This window comes from Anomaloglossus baeobatrachus, chromosome 5 (assembly GCF_048569485.1).
Source record: "Anomaloglossus baeobatrachus isolate aAnoBae1 chromosome 5, aAnoBae1.hap1, whole genome shotgun sequence".
Lineage (NCBI taxonomy): Eukaryota > Metazoa > Chordata > Amphibia > Anura > Aromobatidae > Anomaloglossus > Anomaloglossus baeobatrachus.
In genome coordinates, this window is record NC_134357.1 from 25,613,291 (window position 1) to 25,625,342 (window position 12,052).

A 12,052-nucleotide genomic window follows, 5' to 3' on the forward strand; every position below is an offset into this window, starting at 1 on the left:
CATAAGCTTCTGTTACTGCGGCTCTTGATCATGTGCATTTGTTACCTGATACTTCATTGCTGGTTGAGCTGCTCTTATTTTTTTAATCATTTTGTCAGTTTTGTGACAGAGACATCCTACTGGAAAGTGAGCCGGAAGAGCTGTAGTGTAAAGCATGAGGGATGGAAGCTTTTTGATAAACAGTGCCTGACCTCTATTCCAATTTACCGCACCGCAGCCACAGATCATAGCTGAGCGCGGATGAAGCTGAGCTTAAAAAGTGCGGTCCAGATAATATCAAGCCGTCTTCTTGGGGTCCACGTACCGCCCCTTATCCTCTTCTTTTATTATAGGCGCCAGCAACTTGTAGGAATTTCCCCCACCACCACCGCCTCTCCCCAAAAAATAATTATCCTTAGTTTTTTTTAATGTTACTAAATAGGGTTTACCATAGTGTAGAGGGGCTGTGAAATTACCCCCTATAATGAAATCTTATATTAAATTGATGATAGATTAGACATGCTACACTTTATCTATTCCAACTTTCCATCCCTCCATCAAAACTATTCATCAATCCATCCATCCTTCCATGCCAACTATCCATATCAATAAATCCCTCCATCCAATCTATCCATCCATCACTCCATCAATCCATCCAAGCTATCCATCCCTGAATCCCGGTCTCCCTCCCTTCATCCATCCCAAATATCCATCCATGTCTCCATCCATCCATCCATTCCAACTATCCATCCCTCAATCCCTCTCTCCCTCCCTTCATCCATCCCTCCCTGTCTCCATCCCTTCAACTATCCATTCCAACTATCCATATTAATAAATCCCTCCATCCATCACTCCATCTATCCATCTATCCATCCCTCAATCCTTGTCTCCCTCCCTTCATCCTTCCATCCCTTCATCCATGCATCCCCCCTTTATCCATCCCCCCTTTATCCATCCCCCCTTTATCCATCCATGTCTCCCTTTCTCCATCCATTCCTCCATCCATTATTAAATCCATCCCAACTATCCATCTCTCGCTCCCTCCCTGTCTCCATTCATCCATCCCAACTATCCATCCCTCAATCCCTGTCTCCTTCCCTTCATCCATCCATCCCTTCATCCATCCATGCCTTCATCCATCTATTCATCCATCCCAACTATCCATCCATGTCTCCCTTTCTCCATCCATTCCTCCCTCCCTCCCTCCATCCATTATTAAATCCATCCCAACTATCCATCTCTCGCTCCCTCCCTGTTTCCATTCATCCATCCCAACTATCCATCCCTCAATCCCTGTCTCCCTCCCTTCATCCATCCATCCCTTCATCCATCCATGCCTTCATCCATCTATCCATCCATCCCAACTATCCATCCAGGTCTCCCTTTCTCCATCCATTCCTCCCTCCCTCCATCCATTATTAAATCCATCCCAACTATCCATCTCTCGCTCCCTCCCTGTTTCCATTCATCCATCCCAACTATCCATCCCTCAATCCCTGTCTCCCTCCCTTCATCCATCCCTTCATCCATCCATCCATCACAACTATCCATCCATGTCTCCTGGTCTCCATCCATTATTAAATCATCCCAACTATCCACCCGTCGCTCCCTCCCTGTCTCCCTCCCTTCATCCATCCATCCCTTCATCCATCCATCCCAACTATCCATCCATGTCTCCCTGTCTCCTTCCATTATTCATACATCCCAACTATCCATTCCTCGCTCCCTCCATCCATCCCAACTATCCATCTCTCGCTCCCTTCATCCATCCCAACTATCCATCCCTCACTCCCTCCATCCATCCATCCCAACTATCCATCCCTCGCTCCCTCCATCCATCCCAACTATCCATCCCTCGCTCCCTCCATCCATCCCAACTATCCATCCCTCGCTCCCTCACTGTCTCCATCCATCCATCCCAATTATCCATTCTTCCCTCCCTCCTTCCATCTAATCCCCTATCATCCTATTAGTTCTTACAGTGTGAAAAATGCAAAAGAACATCACCGCCATCTGCTGTCCATATAGAGGTATTACACTGCAGCTAATGAGAATCTAATAATCCATATTAATGAATCCATGTGCATACAATATATACAAATACAATACATGTAAAAATAAAACGAAAGCTTCCAGAACCTTTCATGTCCTCACAGAGGCATATAATATCATAGGAGGTAGATGGGAACAAAGTAGAGGGCTCCATAGTGGAACACGATGCGTGTGGACGTCAGGCTCCGGCCTACGCTGCACGGTCCATTACACCACAGTGTATAGTCAGTGTATAGTCAGTGTATAGTCAGTGCATTGTATATGACAGCACGTAGTGGAAGGGTATGACGTGATTATATAGGTAGATACTGGGACCATCGCCAATAAGGGTCCAGTCTATTTAATATTCTGTAAGAACCCTAAATGTGATACCTTATGTCACCCCAAGTGTCAGCCTGTGATTGCTTTCAGTGTAAGCCCCCGTATAATGGACCAGTGCGGCTGATGGTATCATGGCACTATACAGCGGCAGGAGATAACGTATATTGTCATAGAACCGATATTGAAGGACATTCAGTGACTGTAGTGAACCTCCCCCTCCTGCACTGTATATACCCCTCCATTCTGCACCTCTGGCATCTGTGACTCCTCACCCCTCTGTATGGTGAAGGCGACACAATGACGTCTCACGGAATAGAAATGGTTAAAATGAGCCAATCAGACGCTCAGCCCAATCCCTGCAGAACTCGCTCTACCCACAATGCACTAAAGGGGTTGTCCTATAACAGTAATTATCTCATGTAAAAGATAGGTGATAAATGTAGGATTCCCGGGACCCCCACAAATCACGAGAATGGAGGTCCCAAAGTCCTTTGTGTGAATAGAGCGGTAATGAGCATATGCAACCACTGCTCTTCTCTATAGCAGTGGTGCTTGCTCACACACTCTCGCTACTGCTACGCTCGCACATGCACGCAAATGCTACGCTCGCACATGCTCGCTACTGCTACGCTCGCACATGCTCGCTACTGCTACGCTCGCACATGCTCGCTACTGCTACGTTCGCACATGCTCGCTACTGCTACGTTCGCACATGCACGCAAATGCTACGCTCGCACATGCACGCAAATGCTACGCTCGCACATGCTCGCTACTGCTACGCTCGCACATGCTCGCTACTGCTACGTTCGCACATGCACGCAAATGCTACGCTCGCACATGCTCTCTATTGCTACGTTGGCACATGCACGCAAATGCTACGCTCGCACATGCTCGCTATTGCTACGTTCGCACATGCACGCAAATGCTACGCTCGCACAAGCTCGCTGCTGCTACGTTCGCACATGCACGCAAATGCTACGCTCGCACATGCTCGCTGCTGCTACGTTCGCACATGCACGCAAATGCTACGCTCGCACATGCTCGCTACTGCTACGCTCGCACATGCTCGCTACTGCTACGCTCGCACATGCTCGCTACTGCTACGTTCGCACATGCACGCAAATGCTACGCTCGCACATGCTCGCTATTGCTACGTTCGCACATGCACGCAAATGCTACGCTCGCACATGCACGCTACTGCTACGTTCGCACATGCACGCAAATGCTACGCACGCACATGCACGCTGCTGCTACGTTCGCACATGCACGCTGCTGCTACGTTCGCACATGCACGCTGCTGCTATGTTCGCACATGCACGCTGCTGCTACGTTCGCACATGCACGCTGCTGCTACGTTCGCACATGCACGCTGCTGCTACGTTTGCACATGCACGCTGCTGCTACGTTCGCACATGCACGCTGCTGCTACGTTCGCACATGCACGCTGCTGCTACACTCGCACACGCTCGCTGCTGCACACTCGCACACGCGCACACACGCTGCTACTACACTCGCACACGCTCGTGTGACACCCTGGGCACCCCAGGGGTCACAGGTCATTACACTCACCACATATACCCCCACCCCAGTAAGGTACCAACAGTCAACCAAAAAACCTGATTGCCTCCCTCAGAGTCAGACAGGCACACCAGGTGGGCAGAGTCAGGCGGAAGGACACGCCCCCCGGAGGAGTCTGCTGGCCTGAGGCAGGAAAACAGAGGGAGTTGAAGTTTAAGTTTGGAGGAGAGAAAAGCTCAGTTCTGTGTGGGGCCTGGGTTGGAGCCTGGGACCCCAGATCAGTCAGTCAGGCAGACGATAGTGACCGCCTGCAGGAGACCGGGAATATGACCAGCGGAACCGTAAGGGACCGGGACAGGGTAGTGGCCCGCCGGAACCGAACCGGGGAGCTAACTGGATACCGGAGCGCCAGGCAGGGTACTCAGACTCCAAACTAGGCTATAACCCACCACCATAGTCAAATCAACTGATTGCGGTCTGGACCTCAGGGGTTCATTCCCACCTAAGTCCCGATTGAAGGCAACAGCCCAACCCGTCCGGATAGGAGCCACCGCTAGAGGCCAGAGATCCAAGGGCCAGCGTCTGCGGGCAAATGGGCTCCTACGGCACATATACGCCGGGGAGCGGGCTACCAGTGCCCAGGCACAGTAGCCAAGATCACATACAGGTGCAGGAGAAAGGAGGACATTACCAACCGATCTGGAGAAACTGAAGCCGGCTGCGGGCCCCGTTTGGTTTACCAGTGACTCTGTGTGGTTTAGTCGTGAGTACACCAGTGCCCTCGGGCATCACACCGCACCGCACCGCAACCCTGCGCCCTGCAACCCCACTACCGGGCCCCGGGACACACCGCCCCTACCCACGGACGGGTTAACACCAAGCTGCGCCACTACACCGCTCCCGGGAGCCCCCGTACCTTCACCGCAGCGGTGGTGTCCATCATCACCACAACCCATGGGTGGCGTCATGAAATGCACAACACAACTACCCCACCACCCCCTGCGGGCACCGCCACTACACCCTTCCAGAGCGACGTGACCCCCGGGTCCAGAGGCGCTCGAGCCACCGACACACACGAGCACGGACCTGAGTGGCTCGGCGGTCGCAGCTGAGGCCGCGGAGCGGTACACTCGCTGCTGCACACTCGCACACGCACACACGCTGCTCTTACGCTTGCCACGTTTGCTACGGCTACGCTCGCTACTGCTACGCATGCTACGCTCGCACACGCACGCTACAGCTACGCTCGCACATGCTCACTACTGCTACACTTGCACATGCTCACTACTGCTACACCCACATATGCACTCGCTCACATAATGCTGCTACGCTTGCACACGCTTGCTACGGCTACACTCGCTACTGCTACGCTCGCACATCCACGCTACGCTTGCACACGCACGCTACGGCTACACTCGCACAGAGGACTTTTGACCTGCAAGATTGGTGGGAGTCTCAAGAGCCAGGCCCCCAACAATCATGCAGTTATCATTCCTGTGATTAGGCAACATGTTGTTTGTGGGACAACCCCTTTAATATGAACAATCAGATCCATCCAGAACCTACTTGTTGATGGTTTTTGGGTGGAAAACAACTGGACAGAGCAAAAATATGCTGACTGTTTACTATACAGCCAATGGTAATTAAAGGGGCTCTCCATCAGAAGTGATGCATTGGGTTATGTCTATTGCAGGAACATTCCCTGCACTGGGTATGACACAGTATCGGGGCTTTTGAAGGTGGACCTCCACTTTAAGATGAACTCCTGTATAATCCACAAAACAGAGTCTTTTTTTAATACTGATAAATCACCCAAATGCAGACACGTTTTTCCACCAGTATTATGACCAAGGATTATCATAGGGACTTCTAATGTTTTCAGTCAGTCATTAAAGTGTTATTCTCTCCCCCTCCCCTGCCTTCTGACTGCAACTTCAGTTGAGTGCAGCACCAATGAAGGTAGCCGGGATCCAGTGATCCGGCCAACTTCTGTGCAGCACTTACAAGCTGTATAGGAAAGAGCTTGTAAGTGCTTTGCTTTTTTCCGAGGAAACTGCAAAGACTGTTAAACTGCAAAGGGGGCCGGTAACCAATGGGCAGTAAAATATAGAAATTACTCCATTCTTGAGAATAGAAAGGGTTTGGTCCTTAGAATTAAATTGCAAAGTTGCCTGTTTTTACAAACTCTTTGCAATTGTTCCCATTTATTGCAACACAGCTGTAGAAAATGACATGAACTACACATCCAAAAACCACAAGTTCATCTAATGCCGCTAGGCAAAAATTTATGCACCCTGTATAAATCCCACTGCCTCGTCACGGTGAACCTCTGAGTGGGTCCCTAATGTTGACGCCTTAAAGGTGCGGTGCAACCATTGCCGCAGCGGCAATACAGCAGCAGAGCAGGTGACCTGTGCCTCACAACACCCATGCTTCAAGGCTGAGCCCCCAAGACTCAAGGCCACACCACCCCACCCACACAAAATCACTGCAACAATGGCTGCCACACAGCACCAACACCCTGTGAAAGGAGCTCCCAGTCATCAAAGTTAGGGACCCACTCAGAGGTTCACCGTGACGTGGCACCAGCTTCATACCGTCTGATCAGAATGTTTAACCAAGAGCCTCATGTTCAGGTATATACATGTTTGCCTAGCGGCTTTAGATCAACTTATAATTTTTGGATGTGTGACCATGTCTTTTTCTACAACGATGTTGCATTGTACCCATTTCTGATGATGAAAAACCCCTTTAAATCCGTGGTCAGGTCAGGACACTCCACAATAATTTGGGTGCAAAAAAAACATGTGTGCGTGAAACTGGTGTTCTTGTGATCACCTACAGACACTTCAGGCCACCTCTTTGATCCTTCACTCATTTTTAGGGTCTCGGCGGTCGCCCAGTCTAGATGTGGCTCTCGGATTTAGATATTATTGGAGGTGATTGTGGTTGGGGTCCTCTTTATTAACCTAGCGCCCCAGAGGAGCCACTTTTTCTCCTCTTTCTTAATAATAGTTAAATTTGAGTCCTCAAAGAGCTTCACATCTTCTCAAATTCGGTAAAGGCCTTCATGTGACTATCCAGGGGATCCCAGCCTCCGATTGTGGACAGATCATAGGTGTAGCCTGTGAAGCCGCACAGGGGCCAAGACGTAAGAGGGCCATAACCTCCTCCAAATCAGCCAGGAGCTTCTCTCAAAGAATAGGCCCATGTTTTGGCACAGGACAGGGGCCTTTCTCGCTCTTGGATTGTTCCTTCAGATTTCAGACTCATATCTCAGATTCCTCAATCATCTTTCTTCTCTCTTTCCCATTGGCATGGCCCATTCGAACATGCGGAAACTTGTGTTGCTCCTCTTTCTTCTCGGGCTTTTTGTTGGACGCCTTATTGATTTCAAAGCTTTTGTCCTCTCTGGTCATCGTGGTCTTGGTGGATTTTTCATTCTTACTGAAGTCTTTGCTAGACCGGACCATCTGACTTAGCGTGTTACGGAAACCTTCAGTACTGAAGTAATAGACCAGAGGGTCCAGGGCGCAGTTGGTACTTGCTAGAAGAACGGTGACGGTAAGAATCTTCTTCAGGGTGGGTTTGAGGCCCCACGGGTCCGGGGCAAGTTCAGCTCGGAGAAGCCCGTACGCCACAAGAGTTGCATTATAGGGGACAAAGCAAAAAAGGAAGATGACAAGGTTAAGGATGAGCAATCGGATCGTTCTCTTGTGTCTATGTCTTCCTCCTTCTGATGCCCGGCATAGTTCCCAGAAGACATGGCAGGAGCCGTAGAGAACTGCCCCAAGGGGCAAAAGGAACCCGATGATTTCAGCAAGGAATAGAAATGGCATCAGGTAGGTGTGCCAGCCTGCTAAGTCCCTCAAAACAACGGGCGATCACCTTCTCTCCATCCCAGCAGTCTTTTGAGTCATGTACAAGAGCAGCAGGTACCGACCCGCTCACGATGATCAACCAGACGCACAAACAAGTCAGACGGGCAACTTTGCGCCTGCGAAAGTGTCGGAAACGTAGAGGGTAAACGATGGCCAAGTATCGGTCTACATTAATGCAGAAGAGGAACAGACAGCTGCCGTACATGTTGATGTGGAAGATGGATCCAGACAATCGGCAGAGGAACTTTCCGAACGGCCAGTGGTTATTGGCATAATAATAAATCCGTAAGGGCAGCGAGAGGGAGAAGAGGAGATCGCTGAGGGCCAGGTTACAGAGGAAGGTGCTGACGACGGTGAGGGGTCGCAACCAGCGCAGGAACACCACCAGAGAGACTCCATTCAGTATGACCCCGAGGGGCATCAACAGGCTGTATCCCACCAGAAGCACCATGTGTGACCGCGGAGGGGTACTTGCGTTACAGTTCTCCAAATCCGAGTGATTCATCACCAGAGTCACCTGAGGAGACAGAGACAGAATAAATTACACATCCAACAAAAAGCAAAAAGCAATGTGAATATAATGACACCACCAATGGTGTCCCTCCAACCCTGCCGGCCACATCAACATTATATTACAGCGCCCATACAAAATCATATTAATTAATATTAGACTGCTTCCTGCTCTCCAGGTGGAAATTATCCTGTGTTATCTACTGTTATCAGTCATTATACAGGAGTAGGTGAGCTGTGATATCATCTAATGTGAATGGTGGATCCTGTGTTATATTCTGTATATAGAGGTGTTATCAGTCACTGTACAGGAGAAGGAGGAGGTGAGCTGTGACATTACCTATTGTGAATGGTGGATCCTGTATTATCTATTGTATAGAGAGTTGTTATCGGTCATTGTACAGGAGGAGGGGGAGGTGAGCTGTGACATCACCTATTGTGAATGGTGGATCCTGTATTACCTACTGTTTATAGAGGTGTTATCAGTCATTGTATATTGCCTATTGTGATGGTGGATCCTGTGTTATTTACTGTATATTAGAGGTGTTATCAGTCATTGCACAGGAGGAGGAGGAGGTGAGCTGTGACATCACCTATTATGAATGGTGGTTTCTGTTCTCTACTGTATATAGAGGTGGTATCAGTCATTGTACAGGAGGAGGTGAGCTGTGATATCACCTATTGTGAATGGTGGATCCTATGTTATATGCTGTATATAGAGGTGTTATCAGTCATTGTACAGGAGGAGGTGAGCTGTGACATTGTCTATTGTGAGTGGTGGACTCTATGTTATCTATTGTATATAGAGGTGTTATCAGTCATTGTACAGGAGGAGAAGGAGCTGAGCTGTGATATCACATTGTGAATGGTGGATCTTGTGTTATTTACTATATATAGAGGTGTTATCAATTGTTATAATCCTGTCTTTGATGATGAAAGACTCCTAAAAAAAAAAACAGGACATGGAAGTATTTCATTTGTGTGGTCAGTGTAAAAATTTGAATATGATTATAATTATTATTTTTAATGTATATTATGGCTTGGAAAATTGAAAATAAAAAAATCTGCATTTACCCCCCAAAAATATATTAAATATAAAAACCTGATTTAAACAATAGGTAATTTTCTGATGACATATTACATTAAATTGCATCTAAAAAATAACCCCCTAGCACATAAGAAGGCAGTAGTATTATATATGGCACGCCATCCCCCACAATCAGTTTTACCAAATTATGATTTATACATAGATAGAACACTAACAGACTGAACCAGCAGGGGGTGTTGTAAGATTTCAGCTCTGAGCCTTCAGAATTAAATTCTACAAGATAACGGCCTCCATTTCTCTATTATTAGAAGTGTTCCTTTTCTATTTACAGCTGAAAGGTCGTCCTGAAAATACCTTTTCCTTATTATGAGTGAGATACAAGTGGTCTCCGTCCTGATACAATATGTCATGCGCTCGTGACAGCCACTTCCCTTCTTCTTCGGAGCAGACATCCAACATACGGCGACATCTGCAACAATCACACGTCCTGTGTGGACGCGATACAGGATAATAATAAGCAGCGTACTCTACCTGGGGCGCCGCGCCGAGCTTGGGACGTGCCGGTCAGGTTTGTTTAGACCTGATGGAAACAAATCACAGAAATATCCCGGAATCTAAAATGTAAACTCTTCTACATTATGGGATGAGCCAGGAGAGGCTGATAAAAGGGGCCGAGGACGTTCGCCTGTGTAGGTGGGAGGTCGCTGGGAACAACCGCTCACGTGGAATTTCCAATACAGCATATAGGTCTTTGTCTGCTTAGCTTGTGTAACTTTTTACTTACTATTTTTACTGGTATTTCCAAACTGCTGAGCGTGGGGAGGAAATGGCGAGCAAAACCCCAAAACAGTCACATGCACTTATATATTCAAATTATACAGTTGTGCTCAAAAGTTTACACACCCCGCCAGAGGTTTTGCTTTCTTGGCCTTTTTTCAGAGAATATGAATGATACACAATCGTTTTTTTCCACTCATGGTTGGGTTAGATGGTGGACCAGGCCTAATAAAATTGGTAGGCTGAGACAATTTTACAGTAAGGACGATGAACGATGCGAATGTCAATGACAATCTCTGGTGAATGTGGGGACACAGGACCACCATTTAGGAGATCGACCCGAGCATCTAACTACCATTAAATATATGGCACAATGTAAAGAGTACTTAGTGAATGTACATGGGGCATCGAAATGTACTCAGTGGAGTCATAGGTGTAAGCAAGACAAGGAATGTCCCTCACCAAAAGGGCGCTAAAATGCAGCAAAGACCCCCAAGTGAGAGGGCACCAGAAAGCAACAAAGCTCCTCAGGCGAGAGGGCACCAGAAAGAAACAAAGCCCGCCAGGTGAGAGATCACCAGAAAGAAACAAACCCCTTAAGACAAAAGGGTGTCAGAATGCAACAAAGCCCCCCAGGGGAGAGGGCACCAGAAAAAAACAAGGCCTTCCAAGCGAGAGGGTGACAAAATGCAGCAGAGCCCCCCTCAGATGAGAGGGCATCAGAATGCAGCAAAGCCTCCCCATGCAAGAGGACACCAGAAAGAAACAAAGCCCCCCAGGTGAGAGGGCGCCAGAAAGCAACAAAGCCCTCCAGGTGAGAAGTCATCAGAATGCAACAAAGCCCCCTCAGGCGAGAGGGTGTCAGAAAGCAACAAAGCCATCCAGGCGAGAGGATGCCAGAAAGCAACAAAGCCTCCCAGACGAGAGGGTGTCAGAAAGCAACAAAGCCCTCCAGGTGAGAAGTCATCAGAATGCAACAAAGCCCCCTCAGGCAAGAGGGCAACAGAAAGCAACAAAGCCCTCCAGGCAAGAGGGCAACAGAAAGCAACAAAGCCCTCCAGGCAAGAGGGCAACAGAAAGCAACAAAGCCCTCCAGGCAAGAGGGCAACAGAAAGCAACAAAGCCCTCCAGGCAAGAGGGCAACAGAAAGCAACAAAGCCCTCCAGGCAAGAGGGCAACAGAAAGCAACAAAGCCCTCCAGGCGAGAGAGCACCAGAAAGCAACAAGGCTCTCCAGGCGAGAGGGCAACAGAAAGCAACAAGGCTCCCCAGGCGAGAGGGCACCAGAAAGCAACAAAGCCCTCCAGGCGAGAGGGCACCAGAAAGCAACAAAGCCCTCCAGGCGAGAAGGGAACCAGAAGCAACAAGGCTCCCCAGGCGAGAAGGCACCAGAAAGCAACAAGGCCCTCCAGGCAAGAAGGGAAACAGAAAGCAACAAGGCTCCCCAGACGAGAAGGCACCAGAAAGCAACAAAGCCCTCCAGGCGAGAGAGCACCAGAAAGCAACAAAGCCCTCCAGGCGAGAGAGCACCAGAAAGCAACAAAGCCCTCCAGGCGAGAGAGCACCAGAAAGCAACAAGGCTCCCCAGGCGAGAGAGCACCAGAAAGCAACAAGGCTCCCCAGGCGAGAAGGGCACCAGAAGCAACAAGGCTCCCCAGGCGAGAGGGCACCAGAAAGCAACAAAGCCCTCCAGGCGAGAGGGCACCAGAAAGCAACAAAGCCCTCCAGGCGAGAGAGCACCAGAAAGCAACAAGGCTCCCCAGGCGAGAAGGCACCAGAAAGCAAGAAGGCCCTCCAGGCGAGAAGGCACTAGAAAGCAAGAAGGCCCTCCAGGCGAGAAGGCACTAGAAAGCAAGAAGGCCCTCCAGGCGAGAGAGCACCAGAAAGCAACAAAGCCCTCCAGGCAAGAGGGCACCAGAAAGCAACAAAGCCCTCCAGGCAAGAGGGCACCAGAAAGCAACAAGGCT

At 49.2% G+C, this 12,052-nt stretch overlaps 1 protein-coding gene across 1 annotated transcript in view; it reads right to left on the reverse strand.

Annotated features, from left to right (window-relative positions):
• Positions 1–2,059: 2,059 nt before the first annotated feature.
• The window catches only part of LPAR5 (lysophosphatidic acid receptor 5), a 48,521-nt gene continuing 38,528 nt past the window's right edge, over positions 2,060–12,052 (reverse strand). The window contains 2 exon segments of the mRNA XM_075348336.1: positions 2,060–7,727; positions 7,729–8,268. Coding sequence (XP_075204451.1) covers positions 7,140–7,727; positions 7,729–8,268 — 1,128 coding nt within the window. The 3' untranslated portion in view covers positions 2,060–7,139.